The sequence below is a fragment of the Carassius auratus genome, chromosome 27, assembly GCF_003368295.1.
Source record: "Carassius auratus strain Wakin chromosome 27, ASM336829v1, whole genome shotgun sequence".
In the NCBI taxonomy this organism is placed as follows: Eukaryota; Metazoa; Chordata; class Actinopteri; order Cypriniformes; family Cyprinidae; genus Carassius; species Carassius auratus.
Genome location: NC_039269.1, coordinates 26,389,564 through 26,412,589, shown reverse-complemented (window position 1 = coordinate 26,412,589; position 23,026 = coordinate 26,389,564). Strand labels below are relative to the sequence as shown.

The 23,026-nt window shown below is 35.3% G+C and overlaps 1 protein-coding gene and 1 long non-coding RNA gene across 2 annotated transcripts; one reads left to right on the top strand and one right to left on the bottom strand.

The window, feature by feature from the left end:
• LOC113046060 (tyrosine-protein kinase JAK1-like) lies at positions 1–21,474 on the top strand. The gene is made up of 24 exons (XM_026206898.1): positions 1–110; positions 374–562; positions 1,490–1,613; positions 1,716–1,851; positions 1,937–2,088; positions 2,980–3,319; positions 3,991–4,179; positions 4,275–4,432; positions 7,989–8,103; positions 8,272–8,467; positions 9,233–9,336; positions 10,902–11,039; positions 11,130–11,217; positions 11,335–11,462; positions 12,251–12,386; positions 13,458–13,609; positions 13,724–13,883; positions 14,201–14,292; positions 15,540–15,723; positions 15,885–16,009; positions 18,055–18,227; positions 19,434–19,551; positions 19,635–19,745; positions 19,833–21,474. Exons 2-24 carry the CDS (start codon positions 439–441, stop codon positions 19,938–19,940), a joined length of 3,351 nt encoding a protein of 1,116 aa, XP_026062683.1. The 5' UTR covers positions 1–110; positions 374–438; the 3' UTR covers positions 19,941–21,474.
• Positions 20,924–22,856, bottom strand: LOC113046061 (uncharacterized). Its single transcript, XR_003276052.1, has 2 exons — positions 22,360–22,856; positions 20,924–21,788 (listed from the first exon to the last, which is right to left on the bottom strand). It is a non-coding gene; the product is annotated as an uncharacterized LOC113046061 (long non-coding RNA).
• Between the last annotated feature and the right edge of the window lie 170 nt (positions 22,857–23,026).

The following is a 23,026-nucleotide window of genomic DNA, read 5'->3' as shown; positions in this document are numbered from 1 at the left end:
CGTCAAGCAGCCAATCAGATTCAGTGTGTGGGTCACGTCAGTTATCCGAATCTCGTCATCATCAATTTCTTCGGAAGAGAATCTCGCACAGACGACCTTTCGACGTTAAGGTAAGATTCGTTTTCCACGATTTCTATCTTTTTTTAAGTTAATTCGATGTCGCTGTAATAATCCAGACACACCAATGTCAGTCAGAAATAGATGAGAAAGGGCTTAGTCGTGAATTGAGCTCTCCAGCGAACTTTCAGTTTCTATTAAACGGTCTGTAAAGAGTCCAGGTGTTCTTAAAGAACATGCTTTACCGTGTTTCAGAGAGGGAAATGTTGTTCTGTACCATATGTGTGATGACAGAATCTTATTTTAACATACTTAGGACATTGTTGGAATGGAATATTGCCGGGACCTCATTAATAAAGCGCTGAAAAACAAGAAGTAGCCATGGCCTCAGTGATATTACAGGGACTCGAGATACATTTTTACTTGCCAGAGACACACCAGATCATTCATCTCTCAGGAAGTTTCACAGCTGAGGAGCTGTGTGTTGAAGCGGCCAAGAAGTTGGGTAGGTTTTTCAGCTATTCCACAAAATAAACACTGTAATCATCACAACCCTTACGAAAAAAGTAGCATACTTCAAGTTTATTTTACTAAGTAAAGTTTTATACTTAAGTATATGCTTAATTTAAGTATATTTTAAGTATACTGCATGTAGCAAGTATACAAATATCAGTGTTCTAGTAGTATACTTGTAGGTGTACTGTTTCAATACTCCTTGGGACTAATTTGGCCCACTTTCTAGTATATAAAAGTATACTTTAAGTATAACAGTAGCAAACTTTTAGTACACAACTAGTTTACCTCTATGTTTGTAGATTGTACTGCAGTTATACTAAAAGTGAACTTATAGGTACACTGATAGCTTACTAATTAAATACTTTGTACACTTTGAAGTATAGTCTCAGTAAACTATACTGCAAGTACTGTATACTCATTAGTTTTCTTTAAGTGAACTTCACATCATACTTTAAGTATACTACTATGTCCCTATTTAGGTTTTATTTTATATATATTTTGTTACATGTATATCTGAACATCCAAAACATCCAAGGAAAAAACCGGGTATCTGCTTGCAAACAAAACCATTTTATTCAGATGATTGTGTTACATGTGGTAGTATCTGTTGTTACTTTTTTCTTTTTCACTTGTGTTTTTTTTTTTGGAAATTCTGTGCAGAAGATGTGTACTAGCGCCCTCTATCTTATAATAATGAAAACACGGATTCTAGGAGTAAAGCTCAAATATATTTAGACTTTTTGTAAGTTTTAAGTCAAGTGTACTTAAATGTCATTTGTAAGTATATTTACGAGGAGTACATAAAGTAAACTAAAAGCATACTTTCCTATTTTTAGTTTAAAAGAAGTATACTAATAGCACACTTGAATAAACTCCTTTTTCGTAAGGGAGACTCAATAATGTCTTGCTATTACAGGTATTTCTCCACTGTGTAGCAGTTTGTTCGCCCTTTATGATGAATTTAGCAAGATCTGGTATCCACCCAATCATTCATTCACTATTGATGAGACTACAAGATTGAAGCTTTACTATCGCATGAGGTATTCCTGGACTTGTCTTTCTCTTTTAGTTTTCCTTCCCTGTTTTGTGTGATATCTGAAATGATGTTACATATTTACATTATAATGACATTTGTGGGGCAGATTCTATTTTACAAACTGGCATGGGACATCTCCTCTCAAGACATGTCCTCCGGTGTCCAGACACTGTCTCAAGCGAGGAACAGCTACAGGAACAGCTGTTCTGGATGTAGTTTCACTTACATACCTCTACGCACAGGTACAATGACAGAAACATTGCCTGCTTTTAAAGGAAGTGCTGTTCAAGAAAGTATTGGCTGCTCATTTGAATGTGTGTTTTGCAGAGTCAGTGTGACTTTCAGAATGATCTGGCACCGCTGCGCATCGGTCGTGATGAGAATGAGGTCCAGCAGATAGAAAATGAGTGTTTGGGGATGGCGGTGATGGCCATCTCCCATGATGCCATTGAAAAAAACCTTCCTGTCTGTGATTTTGAGTAAGAGCATTTTAAGAGCAAGAGGATTTTATGCTACTTTTTTTAGTCTTTAAAGTATATTTTTTATGACTCATACTAGAGCAAGATTTTTTTTCAATATAATTTTTATTACATTCTTTTTCTATTATTTTTGTCTTTATATATTATGTATACATTTTTTTGTGGGTGAGTTTTGATTCTCAGGCTGTTGACAATGAAGAAGAATCTCACAAACACACACACACTTTTAGTTAGTTTTTTGTTGTTGTTGAAAGTTTTTGTTTTGTGTTTGTTTTATGATATGCATTGTTGTGTGTGTTTATTTATATATATATATATATATATATATATATATATATAAAAAAGATAAGGTAAAGTAAAGAAAAATAATTTAAATTAATAATAATATTTTATTTGAATATAATGAATATTAAATAAAGACAATACATGACAGATAAAATAAACAAAAACATTAACCAAGCAAGCAAACACAAATCTAAAACAAAGTAAATAAATAAAAAATCGGATTAAAAAAAAAAACTAAATAAAACCTGAAAAAAAAGAATCACCAATGAAAAAAGTAAAATTTTATTATGTTCCCAGCAAACATAAAATTAAAATAATTACATGTTAATTCTAAAAGCATAAAAAAAAAGATAAGAAAATAATTATTTAACTGCCCTTATTCTGATATACAGCACATGATCATGTAGACTCAGTATTGTTGGAACTGTGTATCCTTATGGTGCTGTTGTCACTGAGATAGAGTTTACAGGTGTAAAGTTGAATTTTTGCCATCAATTATCTCTGATTTCACCCCATTGTGATCTGAGAAACAAATCCACCAACAAGGAGTAATTATATAACTATTAACTCCCTGTAATTTTCACTGTTTCACTTTATCATTGTCAGGTACAAGAATTACATCCCCAAGGTCCTGTACAAGTCCATACGTCACAGGAACATTCTCACACGTATGCGCATCGCCAACGTCTTTAAAGTGTTCCTTGAGGAATTCACCAGGAACACTGTGCAAGGCAACAAGATCAAAACCCATGACCTGAAGGTCAAATATATGTCTACTTTAGAGACTCTAACCAAAAACTTTGGCGAGGAGGTGTTTGAACCCTCTTCTCTCATCATACATGAGAATGAGCAGATGATCACAGACTCCAGCAGTGCTGCTGGTGTTCATTACAAGATCCTGGTGTCTGGCATCTCCGGCATTCATTGGTGTAAAGTTCCCATTGAGGTAAGAATGCAGAAGTACAAATAATAGCCATAGTACATCATTGAGGTACATTTCAAGAAGTTTTTATTTTCATTTTCATATTATTAATGAATATTTAACATTTTAAATTTGTAATAATTTTGTTAGTTTTTTTAAATGTCTATATATTTTTTCACACACTTTTTATTTTATTTCAGTTTTAATTTTAGTTTAGTTCATCAGGTAAAACTAAAGAAAAATGAGAAATGTTGTCATGCAAATAGCTGGAAAAAAATAAATGTAATCGTTGTAAATGTATATGTAATTTTTATATTTGATTTTATTTCAGTTAACTTTTTTTTTATTTTTCAGTGGTTTTAGTTTTAAACATTTTATAACCCTGGTGCTTCATAATATAAAAAAAAATTCAATATTAAATTAATTCAAATTCAAATTAAAACCTTTTTTTTGGGATCCTTTGATGAATAGAAAGTTTAAAAAAAGACAGCATTTATTTTAAATATACATTTTTGTTACACTGTAAATCTTTTTGATCAATTGAATGCATCCTTGATGTATAAAATTATAAATCTTCGAAACAAACACCTCCCCAAACGTCTGAATGGTAGTGTCAGTGCTGTAGTTTCACACTTCAATATTTCTATTTGTTCTAATTCTACAGTTTTTTTAATGTCACATATTTATTTTTTAAGGCCAGTTCTGATCTGTGGACCAATCAGCAGAGACGTAAATCAAAGAGAGACAGTAAGAAACTGAGTAAAGTAGTATCACATGATGAAGAAGAGGAAAGATGGACACTCTTTTCAGACTTTAATGAGATAACGCATCTTGTCATCAAATACTCTGTGGTTACCATCCACAAACAGGACAATAAAAACATGGTGAGGTTTACCGTGAGATCTGTGATCAGTTTGGCTCATTTAGGGGAAATCAGAACTTTTCGTAAACCCAGTTTTGTGTTTGTGATCTTCTTCAGGAGCTGAAGCTGGCATCCCATGATGAGGCGCTGTCTTTTGCCAGTCTGGTAGATGGGTACTTTAGGCTCACCGTAGATGCGCATCACTTCCTCTGCAGGGATGTGGCTCCCATCTCACTAGAAAAGAACCTACGAGAAGGCTGCCATGGTCCAATTAAGTTAGTACATGTACTGATCGTAATGCTTAAACGAATAGTTCCTCCAGAAGTGATAATGAACTTGTATTGTTCCAAACCCTGAATGTCTTTCTTCCTTCTGCAGAACACAAAAGGAGATTTTTTTTAATAAATATTCATGCTACATAAACTGCTTAGACTAGTCTTACAAGTTTAAGATTTAAAGGGGTCCTGTTATGCTCTTTAACAAAGTTTTGATTTTGTTTTGGGGGTGTACTAGAAAAGGCTCTCATACCCAATTGTTTTTCACATATTTTACATGATTACAATACCTCTCTCCCCAGTCTGGCATGAACGGCTCGAATAGTTCCTGTTTCAAATGAAGTGGAATACGAGATGTGCCATTTTATTGCTTGTTGTCCCACAGTACAGTATAATAGCTTATTTAATTCACCGTAACAACCAATCTTGGTTTTAAATTAGACAACGTGGAATATAATTATCTTCTTTTTTCCATATTGATTACTTTTGCCATCATCTAGTGCTTATCTCTAAAAAGGGCAAATGTGAATGAGATTTGTAAGCTGTGGCAGAAAGTCATACAGATTTGGAACGATGTGAGGGTAAATGACAAGTAAATTTTCAGTATGCTCTTTATATTATTTGTACACGACTGTTCAAAAGTGAAGGGTCAGTAAGATTTCAAAATGTTCTTTATAGAAATGAATAGTGTTAAGTGACAGTTAAGACATTTTTAATGTTAAAGAGCATGAAAATGTGTCCATCTTCTACTCATCCATCAGGTGTATGTGACTTTCCTCTTATAGAATAATCCAATCGGAGTTATATGACGATGTGCAGGCAGAAGACGTATGGATCATGCGCGGGCCTCTGGGAAATGTAGGAGCAAAGGAAACAAAGTTTCTTTAGCAAAAGAAAACCAACTCCTCTTGGCTTATTTCGAAATCCTCAGACATTTTTCTTTACAAATCCTCATTTTGTGCTTCTAATTCATGACCAGCGTTTTGTTTTGTTCTCTCTCTGCACTCATCACTAACCACACTGCGCTGACAAGCTACAACATTCGCCTACACGTCTTCCAGTTCACCACAGCCAGCAGAAGTGAGAAAAAAAGTGTTTATTACATGTGAAATCTGGATATTCATAAAAAAAAATTAATAAACATGGATTCCCTACAGGGGCCTTTATTCACCCCCTTGAGCTGTGTGCGGGAAGTTTTATTACCGATGCGTGCACTTTCTTTCACGTTTTCTGAACTGTTCACAATGAACATCTGCTTAACCCCATTGAAAGGCTTGGGAAAACAAGGACAATTTTTAATATAACTCAGATTGGATTATTCTGAAAGAAGTCACATGCACCTAGGATGCTTCAAGGGTGAGTAGAAGATAGGACAAATTTTCATTCTCAGGTGAACTAACCCTTTAACATAGATTTTGCTGTGAAAATTCACCTTTAATCACAGGAATAAATTACAAGTGTGGATGGGGTGCGTCCCTTATCCAGCAGCTCTTGCAGAATAATTAGCACGCTAGACATGTCACATGAAAACGTGTCCACTTGCCATGCAGTGCACCAGTTGAGGAATACTTACCATTTCTGGCCATAGAGTCGTCTTGTGGACGGCACCCTTGCCTCAAGAATGGTGTTGCTTACTCTCGCTGGGAGCCTATCAGACACCTGTCGAGGCACCAGACATGAAGGCTCCACAACTCTAGCCGGGGATGCCAAATCACGTCTTTCACCTGCGGGAGAAGGTCCCTCCTCAATAGGATGGGCCACAGGGCCATCGTTACCTGCTGCATCAGCTCTGGAAACCAAGCCTGGTTCTTCCAGAGCGGAGTTACTAAGAGGTGGGAGCGTTTGGTTTCCTTGACTTGCCTGATGATCTGGGAAGTCAGAGCGATAGGAAAAAATGCAAATAGGTGAGACATGGGCCAGTCGTGGTTGAAGAGGTTGACCTCTGCCTTCCCAAAGACTGCTCAAATTCACTGTACCATCTGAGGATGCAGAGCCTAATTGCCCAGGGCTACCTTGCCTCTGGACAGCAAGTCTGCTCCCAGGTTCATCTTGCCCGGAACAAGAACCGCCCTTAGCGAGAGGAGTTCTTTTTGTGCCCTGAGAAGGAGGCGATGAACCAATCTGTACAAGGCGTGAGACCTGAGGCTGCCTTGGTGATTGATATAAGACACCACTGTCATGCTGTCTGAACGGACCAGGACGTGGTGGCCAGCTTCAATACAGCGGTGGTCCACTCTGACCGGAAGCCTCTTCAACTGCCAAGCGTGGGGTGGGACTTGAGGCTAAGCAGCCTCTGAAAAATTATCAGGGGGCGTGTCGTCCCTGGTGTGAGGGAAGCCGTCAATCCGGCGATATCCATGCCCCCATTAGGGTGAAGTCCAGAACCATTCGCCTGGGAAACAACTGGCTCTTGCGTGGGTTGATGACCAACCCGAGGCGCTCCAAGTGACTGAGCAGCAGCTCTTTGTGAGCGTTCAGATCTGTTCTGATCTGGGCTAAAACCAGCCAATTGTCGCGGTAGTTCAATTTGCAGATTCCCATCTGCCTGAGAGGGGACAGAGCCATGTCTATGCACTCCGTAAAAGTGTGTGGGGCCAGGGACAGTCCAAACAGAAGGACTGCATACTGATAGGCCACTCCCTTGAATGCAAATCTCAAGAACGGTCTGTGATGGGGGGCTATGTGGATGTGAAAGTAAGCATCTTTCAAATCCATGGTCAAAAAACAATCCTTAGGGCAAATGTGCGAGAATTTTCTTGACCGTCATCATCCTGAACGACTAACGCATAAGCGAGCTGTTCAGATGTCTGAGATCTAGAATGGTTCTGAGCCCGTCGTCTCTCTTTGGAACAAGGAAATAGCAGCTGAGAAAGCCTGACTCGCGGTTCGCTGGGGGCACTATTTCCACAGCGCCTTTTGCAAATAATGCTTGCACCTCCTGCTGGAGAACAATAGCTTCATTGTCCGGGACAGAAGATTGAACAATGCCTCTGAATCAGGGCAGCCTACGAGCAAACTGCAGTGAGTAGCCTCATCAATTTTTTTTCGCAGCCTCTGTGTGGGCACAGCCGAGGCATCGTGCAAAGCCCCTTGCATGAATCACACTCGCGGTGCAGCATTTGGAACAACGCACACTGGTAATTTGCTCAATGGAAATTGCTCTTTGCTTGGATGTCGGATATCGGCAGTGAAGCTTGCGTTCACTGTTTCGGCTTCTTCCACGGCAGTGAGCAGACCTGGAGCTTCTTCCATGGCTTTTACTTGCAGAAGTGTCAGCGACGAGATGATCCTCATCGCTGAAGGAGAATAATCTGATGAATGGCGCTACGGGCTGACTTATATAGCGGTCGGACTCGCCCTTTTTGGCGGGCTAAACCACCATTGGTTTGTGCATCTTTACAAATGTGAACATATCAGGCTTCAGCAGAAAGGAAAAAAGGAGTTTTCCCATACATAACGGGAGTGAACGTTCGAAAGGGAACTGTCTAATATACAAATGACAGAGAAGAATATCTTTGGACAGCTGATGTAATGGTATCTCTTTTGTACCCCTCAGTACTGAATATGCCATCCATAAACTCAAGCAGGAAGGTTATGAGGAGGGCATGTATTTGCTGCGCTGGAGCACTCACGACTTCGATCATGTTCTCCTGACTGTCATATGTAACGAGGTACTATTACTATCGCTTTATTAATGTATATGCTGCTTTTGGAAAGAAACCTAAAAGTAAAAGTTCAGTATGTCAAGCAAACACAGAAGAAACAAACAGACATTATATGTAAATAAGTTTGTGTTCCACCCAGAGTAAGAAACACAAAAACTGACCTTTTTATTCTAGAGGGATTGTCATGGTAGCATCACCAAAACCTTCAAGAACTTCCAGATTGAGGCAAGCGCACAGGGCTTCCTCCTGACTGGGACAGATATTGTGAAGCCCACTCTGAGAGAGCTGACGGACCACCTGTCTGGCCAGAGTCTCACAACAGAGCAAACCAGCTTAAGACTTGAGCGTGGCTGTCCACCCCAACCCAAAGGTACTGGAGCTTCACACCAACAGTGATATTTCAAATATAGATTGCTAGCGGTTTATAATCTGTGTCTTCTTAATAAAATAATTTCATTTTAGTTTTAAACTGCACTAGATTTTTATTTTATAAAACATAAAAGTGGCATGAATATATACAGTATGTAGGGAACAACAGGATAAAAATAAATCCTGCAGGAAACACTAGTATGATCAAATTAATTGGCATGCAAGTTATGATAGTGAAGATGTTTTATTTGTAATTGGTTGTATACCTAGTGAAAAAATAATATTTTTTTAATAATAATAATATTACTTTTTTGCATGTTAAGTATACTACAAATACATTTACATTTTTATGTGCTTAATATATTTATTATAAATATAATTGTGCAGAAGTCCATCTAAATACATACCGAAGTATATTTAACTGTGCAGTAAAAAAGTGGTAACATTGCAAGTATACTTCAAGTACACTCTTAATATCTTGCATATTCAATGATCATTCAATCATCATCGTTAAAACACATTTTAAGCTTAATATTAAGAAACATGCATTGTGCACAAGTAGTAATCTAAATAAATGTTAATTATAATTTTTATATCAGTACATCTCAAGTTAATTTGTTAATACTTTATTTAAAATACACTTATTTTATACTTTTTTTTTTTCTTTTTTTTTGCTAGGGATGTTAGATTATTATTGTGGTAAAATCATCCTTATGTTTTAGAAGATGCCAGAAACCTGAATAATCTTTCATTTACTTCTTCACAGAGCAATCCAACCTTGTCATGGTGACCAGGAAAGATTCAGCATTGCCACAATCCTCCCTAAATAATGCAGTCATCCATAAGATCCTCAGAAATGACATTACCCAGGTTGGACATCTAAAAACTGTTTGCTTGTATGCGTGATGTGAATAAGTCAAACCGTTTTCATAGAAAACAAGCAAACTTCTCTATAGTGAGAAGTTTTCTTATATTTCACTTCTGGTCATATGCTCTCCATATAACCATGTATGCGACAAATACAAATCTTGAATCTTGAAGTTATTTCCTGGTGCATCCTGCTGGAAGATCCGACCTAAACTGGGATCTGTGGTTTGGAATAAAGTCATTGGTTTCTAGCTGGTGTTTGCTGAACAAGCAACCATTATGCTGCACTGCTAAAACCGAAGTAATATTTTATGTAAAAGATAACAATAATGACAAACAGAACATTGACCAGGTTTAACCAGCTTCTGTTTTTACATATTTTTTAAATAGTATTTTTTATGGAAGCATGATTCTTCAAAAGAATAAAAAAAGATTCAAGACTTTTATTCATCACATACACAATTATTTAGAGCATATATAACTAGCAGTGAGTCAGGTCCGCTCCATGGACAGTGCAATTATTAAAGAATACAACACAGATGAAAAGATACATAAATATAGATATGAAAGAATTAAATAAAAGTAAACAATAAAAATATAAGAACAAAATATTTTTAAAATATGTGTACTGTAGATATAGAATAGAAAATAATGTGCATGAAAGTATACTGTAGTTATATAAATAATAAGATCCACAGGAATGTACAAGAGGCAAATGTGCAAATGTTTCTCTTGCAAATCTGAGTTTCACAATGCTGACATATGAGGGGGAAAAAAAGAGAAAACAGCAAGAAATAAAGGTCAGAATTGTGACATAAATACTCGTAGTTCTGAGGAAAAAGTAAAAATTAAAAGAAAAGTTTGAATATTGACACAAACACTCACTATTTGGAGGAAATTATTCCGTGGTGAATTGCGTGAAGCCGCCATCAATACACAGAGTATTTAAATCTCTCTCCTCAACCTGTGAACAGTCAAATCTGACTCCTGCAGCTCGTGTTGAATTCAGTGTTGCCAAGTCCGCATTTTTTCTCTCTTCCTATTGCTACTTTTAAACTGTTAATGGGTTGATTTCCTCCACTGGGTTAAAGGTTTGAAATGTTGCTGAATTACATTTGACTAAAATGCTTGTATCGAAACATTTAGCATTCTGCCCATGTTAAAACTTTGCTAGATGTTAAGTTTTGTGAAGGAGGGCCACTGGTAGGAAGATTTTTAAGCTTTGTGTTTGACACATGAAAACTGTAACAATGTATCTTACAAGATAACATGATGTAACCTCGCTCTCTCTTGAAATGTTTCCCCACATTAAGTCCTTGAATTTGAGGATATTGGACCTGGAAAGTCCTTGAAAGTTCCTTGAATTTTTAAGTTAATCAAGGTGTGGGAACCCTGTTCAGAGAAAAAAGTTGCATTTGTGCAATTGATAGAACTAATTCAGAATTAGTTTAGCTTAGATTAGTTATTGTGTTAGAGTTAAAGTTGGATATTCCAGCAGAGTCATATATAAATAGTAATGGAGCCTAGAAATGGAAAGCAATGTACTGAAACTGTTTTTAATAAAACAGGAGAAACACTTGGGCCAAGGCACCTGCACAAACATATATTCTGGGAAGCTGAATTTGAGAAATGAGGATGATGACGGTTTGGAAGGCCATGAGGTGGTGGATGTGGTTCTGAAGATGCTGGCAGCAGGACACATTTCTGTAAGATGCACTACATCTATTGATACATACAGTAGGATATAACTCTCCTACTGGTAATTGCTTTCACAAATCCTGCTCTACTGTTCCTAGGCCTTCCTGGACACAGTCAGTGTAATGCAGCAGATTTCACATAAAAACATGGTTCTGATGTATGGCGTATGCATGCACAGCATGGACAGTAAGTGTGCCCGCTCCACCAGAAAAAACTGCAGCAATACTTGTATTTGTATTTGTAAAGTTAAAGAAATAGTTGAGCTTTGACTGCAGATGATCTCATGTCTCGTTGTTCTGTCAGTCATTATGGTGGAGGAGTTTGTTCAGCACGGCCCTCTGGATCTGTTCATGAGAAATCATCGCTCTCACCTCACGCCCTCCTGGAAGTTCCAAGTGGCAGAGCAACTCTCCAGTGTCCTCAGTTATTTGGTACAATATTTAAATTTGAACTTTGACTTCGTTTTGCAAACTATTTATAACTTATGGGTCAGTGAATTTATTACTTGAAATAAAAATGTGAATTTATAATAAAAATTTATTAAACATCGATATTTAAGAACATGTTTTAGTTTTGAATCAGTGTTATTTTAGAATTATTTAGCCATAGTAATATTGTAGTATTTATAAGTATTTTGAATTAGCTTTTATTTTTATATTTTCAGTTCTTTGTTGTATTTTTAGTTTGTTTTAGTAATTTTTAGTGTGATTTTTGTCGTTAGTAGCATATATTACATATTTTTTTTGTTTTAGCTTACCGTGTACTGTAAGGTGTACAAATATTAAGCATCTTTCTTTTTATTGTTATAATAATAATATCTTAATAACAAAGAAACAATCGAGCATGATTACGACAAACTGAATTTCAGCCTTTTAAAGACACTGGACAGTTACACAACCTAGAGATTTTTCTTAAAGGTCAGAAAAAGTATCAAAATTAATTTAAACAAGTCAGTTCATCACAGAACATATGTTTTTAAATCATTGTCTGTATGAACAGCATTTTAATGTATTTTTCAGTTACTGAAAAACCGATTCAGACAAAAGAGATTTTTACTGTAATTATGTTATTCATATATCACAACAATAACATTATCAAGTGTCCATTTTCTAGGGGATAAATTGATATCCTGCTTTACTCATAAGTGCATATACTGTATATTTCAGAACTCTCTAATGGGATGTTTGAGGCAGAAATGTCTTTATTTTCTCTCTTTCAGGAGGATAAGAAGCTTGTCCATGGCTATGTCTGTGCTAAAAATGTCCTGTTGAAGTTGGATGGTCTGGAAGGACAATGTGGTCCTTTCATTAAACTGAGTGATCCTGGACTGTCCATCACTGTCCTCAGCCAAACAGGTAACACACACTCATTCACACTCACCCAGAGAACCATACAAGCGTGCAGTGACTATTTAATAATACATATTTAACATTTAATCAAATATATTAATAGTAAAATCATTTAACCCCCATAATGCATTGAAAATCTGTAAACTATTTTTGCATTTTAGGTCCATTTGGAATGGGAATTTTATAAAATATAATTCATAGTTTTTTTTTTAAACCAATCAACAACTTCTAATTAATGAGTGAATGTGAAAAAAATGTCAGTTTTGAATGTTACCTGGTTATTACGGTGTTATTATTGCATTTTTATTTATTAAAAAACAGTGTAAAATGTCAAATTACACGTAAAAAAAAAAACTGTTTAATACTATAAACTGTAGTGAAATTAAAACTATTTCAGTAATCATAAATCATTGTATGTCACAATCATAAGAACATCGGATAATTCTGATCTGATAATAACCAGTATTAACCCCATTAGAATGAATGTAATGTGAATAAATTTCTTTGAATTTAAAATAATTTTCTAAGAAAACAGCATCAAAACAGCAAATACTACTCTGAAATGTTTCCAAACACGATAAATTCATTTTACTTGCATAAACTTAAAACTTTCACCTTCAGATGAAAAAAAGTGATACATTTTGCATGCTGCAATGGTTTGTCAATAGGCGTATATATTAATATTTCTTTTTAACGAAGTTTAGTCCCAAAAGTGTGTGATATAATAAGGGACCAGGCTAAATATATTTACAAAACCCTTTTGACACTAATATAACTTCGAAGATCATATTACAAAAGTATTTTCGACACCTAGTGGTACTTCATACATACCCGGGTCCAAAATGAGCCAAAAGTTTAACTCTTGTATATATCTTAAAAAATAACTGTAAAAAATTTGTATTTTGAGGGTCTTAAAAAGTTATGTTTCCCTATTAAAAACTATTTTTTTATATCTCTTTCAGGTCAAAACAGACCCCAATGCATTAAAAGGGTTAAATAATAATCAGTGTAATGTGTATTGACTTTACTACATAACAGTTTTGCACCGCTAACGCTACTGATTGTGCCTGTGCTCAGAGTGTATTGACAGGATCCCCTGGATCGCCCCAGAGTGTGTTAAAAACCCCAAAGCGTTGAGCATTGCAGCAGACAAATGGGGGTTTGGGACCACGCTATGGGAGATCTGCTACAATGGCGAGGTGCCTCTGCGTGAAAAGAAACTCTCAGAGGTGCCAGACTCAGATCCTAAGATCACTCTACATTTATACTTGTCCAAAGCAGCAGCTGATTTATTGTTTCTGACTATAACACTTTTAATCTAACATCTGTGTGTGCATAAACAGAAAGAGCGATTCTATGAGGTGTGCGGTACTCTGGTCACACCCAGCATCAGTGAACTGGCTGATCTGATCACACAGTGCATGAACTATGACCCCAAGAAGAGACCGTTCTTCAGAGCCATAGTGAGAGAACTGGGACGAATCAAAGAGCAGCACGAGAAAGGTATCTGTCACATAATATCACACCACCATCACAAACACTAACAGTCTTTACCTCCTCTTTATGGAGTAGATAAAAAAAAAAACTTGTCATCAATTACATACAAATTTAAATATTACAAAAAAAAGAAAGAAGGAAAATATTTTGATTAAAAAAAATAACATGACAGTTAAGCACACTTACAACCTTCATTTACAAATTCCGATCTTATTACTCTTACTAAAAAGTGTGTTATTTAATTGTTAAAACACAGTTTAAAGTAACCTTTGTAGTTGTATTTATATACATTACTGAATGTATTGTATTTTTTTTATTTACAGCGCTTCACCTTATGGAGGCAATTCCTCCGCAGGAGACTGATCCTACAGATTTCAAGAGAAGATTTCTCAAGAAAATCCGAAAACTTGGAGAGGTACTGAAGTTTTCCTGGTTTATGATTGTCACATACTGTTACTTTTCCCTAGTCAAAGAAAGGAACATGATGTACATGATTTCTACTGGATTGTATTGGAAATAGGGGTCAACCGATATGTGTTTTTTTGACAGCTGATGCCGATATTTTGGAAAGCAGGGGGGGCCAATTATTATTAGTAATATTTAAAAAATTTGAAATTATTTGACAATGGATTAAAAAGTGAATGTGTAAAAGTACCATGCTTATACTTTAGATGGCGGTATTTTTCACAAATAAATAAATATTAAATACAAATATAATAATAAAAAAAAGGAAGTAAACACTATAACCAACAAAGCACTCAGTATTCTGGGAAATTTGTATGCACTGGGAATCATATTTTTCAAATATTTATTTAAATTATTTAAATGCGTATTTGCTTAATGCTGACAGCAAACAAGAAAATATTATAATCTTTGCCTTTCTATTACTATAGGCCTAATATAAAAAACAGTCGTTAAAATACTTTCTGTATACATAAAGGAATTAATTTAAATGTTCTATCTGATTATTAGACAGATATTTGAAAAAAATGACAAATATCTTGGAAATGTTTTTATAGAATTTATAGAACATATATTTTTTTTCAGAAGACATTTTAGTTCCCAATCAGTGTTATTCGAGTATTATTTATAAAGTATTACTATATAGTAATCCGTATATAAAATTAGCTTTTATTTTTATATTCTATGATTTATTTTATTTTTATTATGTATGTATATGTGTGTGTGTGTATATATATTTCTTTTTATCTTTATTCTAATACATTTTTCACACTTTAAATTTAATTTGATTTCACTTAGATAATAAGGCATCATTTCATTTCATCTAATTTTGGTTTATTCCATATTTATTTATGTTAACGAAAATGACTGTTAATTGATTTTTGTTTCAGTTTTATTTAACAATAACAACACTATTGTACCTAAATGATTATTATGATTACCAGTAACCCCAGTACGCCAAGACCAGTTACAGGAAGTGTACAGTGTATTATAGATTTTTTAGAGATTTCAATAGGAATAAGGTACAAATTAGAATTTCGAACGAGTGATTCTAATTGGAAATCTGGACCAAGTTAAAACATTCTCACACTTGATTCATTCACAATGAGATATCTGCTTTTCCTCTCGTTCCTTCCTAAATCCCATAATCCCATGTTCTTGATTCATTATCTGCTTCTGTTCTTTATCAATCTTGTCCAGGGTAACTTTGGGATGGTGGAACTGTGTCTGTATGATCCCAAGGGAGATCAGACAGGTGAGCTGGTGGCTGTCAAATCTCTGAAAACGGAAAATGAGAGCAGCAACCTGAGGAGAGAGATCAGCACCATCAGAAACCTGTATCATGAAAACATCGTCAAATACAAAGGCATCTGCAATGACGAAGGTAAGGCATGAGCACAGCCACAAACACAAAGGACCTGTTTACACACAATGTTTACATCGCCTTCTAATCTTGATGGCTTTATACCTCTGTTACAAATGAATATATAGCCCATTTACATGTACTTACTGTATTATTGCTTGGGGTGAATGTGTGTCACTCAGGAGGAGCGAACATCAAACTCATCATGGAGTACTTGCCCTCTGGAAGTCTGAAAGAATACCTGCCCCGTAACAAATCCAAGACGGATCAGAAGAGACTGCTGCATTATGCTCTTCAGATATGTCAGGTAATGTAGCCATAACTACAGATATATAGATAGCTTCACCCATTTTCACTTATATTTAGGGCTGTACTAGAATAATCGAATATTCGAATATTCGTTCGGTGGGGTGGCATTCGATTTTCAGTTTTGAGATTCGAATATTCTTTTTTTTTTTTTCAACACGTGACTTCCGTCACGGATTCATTCTCACTCATGCTTGAACCGCCCGTTGGCGAACGTAGTGATTTATTTCATCTCATACTGAATAGGTACAAAATGCCCAAGACCTCAGCTGTTTGGGAGTAGGCTTGTTGCGATAGTCGGTGTTACCGGTGATACACGGTGTTTAACCCACCTACCGGTCATAGCACTTGACCACCGGCACCGTCCCCATCGTGTTGAAGTTTTAACCTATAGCAATAAAGCACTTAATTCAGTTAGTGACTACGTGCCTTCTTAATTTAGCGTGAGAGGAACGAGCGCCGCAGTAAAGCAGCAGGTGTCCGATTTCATTTATCATTTGAGGAGAGTGAGGCGAGCTAAAGGATGGCGGAAGATCTGGTTTCAAAGCGAAATGCAAAAGCACCTATTTGGAAATATTTTGATTCAAACCAAATGCCAATAGGGATGTGTTTGATTTTCGTTCGTTGCATATTCGATGGTTCTGCGGTGTTTTTGTTTTTGTTTTTGTTTTTTTTTTGCTGAAAAAGCCAAGGCAGGCACTTTATTTAACGAATAGTGAATTTTATATAATTTATATAATATAGTAATATTTTATTTAATTTCTTGTTTGATACTTCCACAATGTGTGCAGTGGTTCGTTTTGTTAATAAATGCACTTTAAAGGCGTTTCATAAGTGCTTTTGTTTAGTTTTTGCATGGTGTGTTAAGTTATTATTAATTTTGCAATATGTAATACAAGCGAGTGTCTTATTGTTTTGTGTATTTTTATTAAGAAAAAAATAAATTAACCCATGGTTAATTCAAACAAATGCTACTGAATTGCCGCTAATTAAAGTGAAAGTAAATTGAGACGTGTGCACGTCTGCACGACCGCATTTTCGGCCACCCGAAATCCCTGACACGCAACCCCGGTGAGGATGACAAGACAAAGGCAGTGTGTCAAATATGCGATTTGAAACTTGCCTACCACAACAGCACCACAAGTTTGAAAAATCACCTGAGTTCTGTAAGTAGCACGCGGCAAAAAAAAAAAAAACTGCTTTTATGCGCTTAATTTACTATGATAAATAGGTTAATTGCAACATGCTTTCAATAAAAGCATCGCGCATTTTAAAGATTTAAATTAACAAAAAGTCAGAATAAGACAAAATAAATCCCTTATATAGAATAAAACTAATTGTAATAGATATTACATTTTGTGTCATTTTAAAAACAATTAATTTATTTAAACAATTAACATATTAATTTATTATTTGTTTATAGGCCTAAGCATGCTACCGTGTTCTTTATTTATTACAGTTCGTTGAAATCACTGTGTGTTACTAATTTAATTTCTGTTTTGGGATTCATTTGTTTTAAAGAAATTAAATTAATAATATTATTAATACCTTATTAAAGTTCTTGCTCTCAACAGACTGTGTTTCACTTGTGCACTGTCCGTTTTCGGAGCATAAACCTGCCCGTGTAATGCGTACGGGAAACTGTTCTAATTAAAAGATTATTAAATGTTTATTAATATTGAAAGAATGTGTGCCACCTGATCATATTGCACCAAATGCAACACTGCACTCCACTGGGTCTGCCGCAACACATTTATGATGCCGAAGAGTGAAACGTGAAGTCGTGAAAGATGATACAAATGCAAACCGACACTATTATTATATATTTAGCCCCACCCACCGAAGCTTCGAATATTCGATATTGATTGCTACCTAAGCTTCGAAGCTCAAAAAATGGCATTCGAAACAGCCCTACTTATATTCAGATTATTTGTTACTTAAGTTTCCAAAATGTTTTTTTTTTATACTGCACAATAGAAGCAATCACTATCACTATAACTGCCATCTTTTGGGTTTGAATCAGTATAAATATTGTGTGTTTATCAGGGTATGGAGTACCTGGGATCTCAAAACTACATCCACAGGGATCTGGCAGCGAGAAACATCTTGGTGGAGAACGAAGCACTTGTAAAGATCGGGGACTTTGGGCTGACTAAGAGCATCAAAGATGATAAGGAATATTACAAAGTGACCGAAGAACAGGACAGTCCTGTGTACTGGTAAAGAAAAACTCATTCCTTCTAACACTCTTTTATATATTACAATCATTATGTAAATCACTGTTTAAGATTTTTGCTTATAAATTTGTTGAATATTTCTATAAAGGACAAATGATTTATACATCTGCTAAAGCTATTACCTTTTCCCTTTGAATTCAAACACATACAGTACCATGATGAAAATGCAACAAATTGTGCTTTCTGAATATAGTACTTTATTAATTACATTTATAAAGTGTGTGTGTGTGTGTGTGTGTATATATATATATATATATATATATATATATATATATATATATATATATATATATATATATATATTTATATTTATATATATATATATATATATATATATATATATATATATATATATATATATATATAATATAAATTTTAAATAAATACATTTGTTGTTAATGCATCTGTAAAGAACGTTTCTGAATCTTAAAGCTAATATTTTTATTAAGCAAGGATGTATTAGTTTTTTTTTTCAACTGCTTACACACATTTTCTAACCCCCCCCCCCCCATTTATTTATTTTTATTTATTTAAGACTTTGCACACATATCCAAGAATTTGCTCTCAAAACGTATCACATCTCTTGCAAAATGAAGCACTCAAAAACAAAACTTTGCAAACACCTTTGCTATAATATTAATTCCTTTTAGATTTTTTGTGTTGCATAGAGAATTGTGCAGTGTGTTTTATGAAATTTAAGTCAAAGGCTGAGAATCAGTGTATGATTTTGCAGATTTTGTGTGTGGTTCTGGTGTCTGAGTGTCAGGTTTCACAAATTGTGTAAAGATTTTGTAAGCAGGAAAAAAAATAAAATAAAATAAAAAGTGAGACGAAGCTTAAATGCACAGTTGCACAGTTTCCATAGAAATATTTAGTATTAGTATTTGTTTTCAGAATTAAGAAATGCTTCTTGGGAATCAAATCAGCATATTAGAATGATTTCTGAAGTATCTGAAGGATTCTTTGCTGAATAGGGAAATAGAAAAGTTATTTTAAATATTAAAAACTCCTATTGACTTTTTTCATACTGTAGACAATACTTATAAATACCTTTATACTAATGGTTTAAAAAACAAAGGTGTTAAACAAGTGTTTTTATGTCTGCAAGTCCATAGTTTCATATATTCTAGTATATGCATTGATGTCCACTGAAGGTCCAGCTAAACCCCAGTCATGTCCTCTGTGTAGGTATGCTCCTGAATGTCTGATTAATCGGAAGTTCTACAAGGCATCTGATGTTTGGTCATTTGGGGTCACTCTCTATGAAATCATGACCTACTGTGACCGCGACAACAGCCCTCCACAGGTGAGCCTCACAATCCTGATATTGAATACATCAGGTATTATAATCACAGAGACTCATCGGATAATTCCTGGTTTCTCTGGCAGGTATTCCTCAAGACGATTGGCCGGTCTCATGGGCAGATGACCATGGCCAGGCTGGTAGAAGCTCTTGAGAAAGGCTGGAGGATGCCATGTCCAGATTCGTGCCCTGAAATGGTGAGATTTCTTTTTTTCCCTGTTTTTTTATTGTATTATATCACATTACAGGCAGATTCTTGAATAGACGTGTGTCTGTGGCTGCAGGTGTACACTCAGATGCACAGGTGCTGGAGTCACGCCCCAGAAAACAGAGTGGACTTCAAGGGCCTGATCAAAGAGTTTGAGTTTCTCCTCACTAGAGAAAACATCTAGCTTCCATTCATCACCTACAGAATTCAGATTCATTTAGTATTTGTATGTAACTTTCTCATTATACTTCAAATAGGATGCATGTTACTTTCTCTTTAAATCTTTGCTAGTTAATCATCTACCTCCAAAAACACTCTGTTAATACAGTGTATTCTTACTTGGTTAACACACCACTCGCACTTAAGAAGTATCAAGTACTAAAAATGTATCACTTATAAAATCTGAAGCAGCATCAAATCTAAGGCCAGATTTACTAATACCTTACACCAGTGCAAACCCTCTTTAGGCATTACAAAAAACTACTGTAAAGATCTACAAAAGACACGCAGTGAAAAATTTCCCTTTTCAAACGCAAAATTTCAGAGATGATTTCAATTAATCATGCAATGTCATTTACTAAAGTTTGACTGTATTTGTACTATTATTTAATGCCCATAAAGCATGTTTTATCCACTGATCTATATATAATGATCTCGATTGCAGATCAGCAATGTTGGGGGTAACGCATTACAAGTAACGCAAGTTATAACGCAGAAAATATCTGAGCTACTTTTTTCAAATAAGTAATGCAGATACTTTGTTTTACCATTTTTTATTTACATTTTCTTCAGCCTTTTACATATACTAAAATTATAACCGTTTTATAATAAAAAGAAACAAGCAAGCCGAGCCCAGATGAAAAAAAGTACTGAAATATTGTAATGCATTATTTTTAAAAGTAACTGTCCCCATCAAAGTAAATCAGTGGTTTTAACCCTTTTTACACTTGACACAATAGTTGTTAATTTGCTCTGCTCTAGGTAGACTGCATTGGTCATTGTAGAAATGATCTGGATGCATCTGTGTTCTTTAATTTGCTTATTTTCAGTAAATCACACACAGAACTATACCCTTCTATTAGTGCTTTTTTGGGATTGTGCTCTCACGCCAATTTACCCTGATTAGTATATCTGGCCCATTAATGTATAAACATATGATTTATTTTATGAAAGATAAAATGCAGAGGTGCTTGCATATCACAGGGGGCGTATTTGTTATATTTACTGGATAATCTATAGTGGCTTTTCCACCAGTGGTTACATTTAAGAAACGATTCCAGTTTCCACTTCAGCTCGGTTTTGTGTGAATTCTTACTATTGCTGGTCAAGCATGCTATTTGAGTGAAGCAAACCGAAATACAGTCACTACTTACATCTCATACCGTACTGTATGGAAACACTGTACTTGCATTACCAGGGCATTGACTGATACATCTGTTACAAGCTCTGTTATCAGTGCCACAGTGGAAAACCAAACCATATCCATATCCAAAACCATAATAGTAAAGTTAAGCAATGAGAACCTGATGGTGGAAAAACGGCTTAAGACGGATAGACAGATAGATCGATCTATTAAAATGCAAGGTGCATATGTATTGTCATGAATGTCATTTCATTTTATTATTATTGTTTTAAAGCCTTTCTGATTGTTATATTCAGTTGATTGTACTGTAAACTTTTTAATTTTCAAAAAAAATAATAATAATAATACAACAACACTTGTGAGATCTAAATTGGTGCATACAGTTGGTCATCTAGTTTTTGGAAAGAAAGGGAGTTAGTCCATTCCAGCAGTTGGTCCATTTCTTGCTCCCAGTGTTCCTGCTCATCTGGACCCAGAGTCTGGTGGGTCAGCGGGTCTAGTGGGACACACAGCAGAAACTGAGGTGAGGTGGGGTCTCTTAAAGAACACAAACAGACTGATCTACAGGAGGATTGACCTGCAGCTTGGTGCTGTGTGTAGAGTCTTCTCATGCGTTCCAGCCGCATGCGTTTTGCTGTGGTGTGTTTCTTCAGAAGCTTCTGAACAGGGCTGCACATAATGACCGTAAAACTTAGAATGACTGTGCTGGAGTTTATTGTAAGGGTGTTCCAATATCAAAAAAGTATATATGTAAAGGTGAAGCACATTATATCCACTGAATAAAATCACAGACTGATTATAGGAGTAAGGACATTACAACCAATGCTTTCTATTCTGCTTTTTTATAACAATAGGTCCTTGCATGGAAGCACATTTCCATTATACTGCATAAGAATCATAATCTGGTACACCATAATTATGACAAAAGTCAAGAGGTAAAGTTTAATAAAAAGAAACATGTCAATTATGAAATTAGAACCAATTAGGACTTCTTTTTCTACTTTTTAGTTAATAATTATGACTATTTAATCAAAGGTTGTAGTTTGCAATTGTGGTGCCACAAGGAGCTGAGATACAGTTGAAGAACCTTGTACAGGAGTCCATTGCAAAGAGAATCGAGTGATTTTATGAGTGCCAATTTATTTCAGAAATGTAAACCATATTTAATTTAAACTAAACTTTTTAACTGAAAAATTTTTTTTTTAACTGAGCAGAGTAGAAATGGGTTACACTGACTGACATGTTGCGCTGTTCTTGAACGAGATGATCTGTCTTATTGCCATTTGACCGGACTGTACATCTGTCTCTACAGCTGATGAATTCATCTGAATCAAAAATCAGAAATATCAATTCATTTTGGCACTGCAGATTAAAAAAAATATTATTAAAGTTGATATATGTAAGATGTTCACAAATATGAATGAAAAAGTTGCTAAGACTGCAAATACAGCACTAACGGTAGATGTAATGATACTCTCTTTTTATGTACTTCATCACTTTAAATACAGTCATATCAAATCACTTACATTTGTTTACCATCAGAAGTTCTGAGTTAGTGGTGGCAATTTTCCTCCAAATGCTGAGATACCCCTCAAAGGCAATTCTGCACACTTGTCTTGGAAAGAAGAAGAGCCGGTTTGTTTAACAAAGGCTATATTTCTGTGATATCTATTACAAAACTTGACGGTAAAAGAGTGATGTGTAGTGGTCTTGCCTCTGCCTTGACTTGAGCCCCACACCTTCAGCACCTGTATTTGAACAAGTACAAAAAACAAACATTTGAAAGTATTGTCATAAAAAGATTTTGTAAATGTTATTTAGTTGCAATGATGTGAAAGGTAGAGTTGGTGGGTTATTCTTACCCTCCAGCTCCTGGCTGTTCTTCATGACTTGTGTTGGAGAGAAGG

Coding starts and splice junctions, on each gene's coding strand:
- LOC113046060 (XM_026206898.1), top strand. CDS start 439: ATGGCCTCAGTGATATTACAGGGACTCGAGATACATTTTTACTTGCCA. Junction 8,468..9,232: donor CTGTCCACCCCAACCCAAAG/GTACTGGAGCTT, acceptor ACTTCTTCACAG/AGCAATCCAACCTTGTCATG. Junction 13,884..14,200: donor CAAAGAGCAGCACGAGAAAG/GTATCTGTCACA, acceptor TTTTATTTACAG/CGCTTCACCTTATGGAGGCA.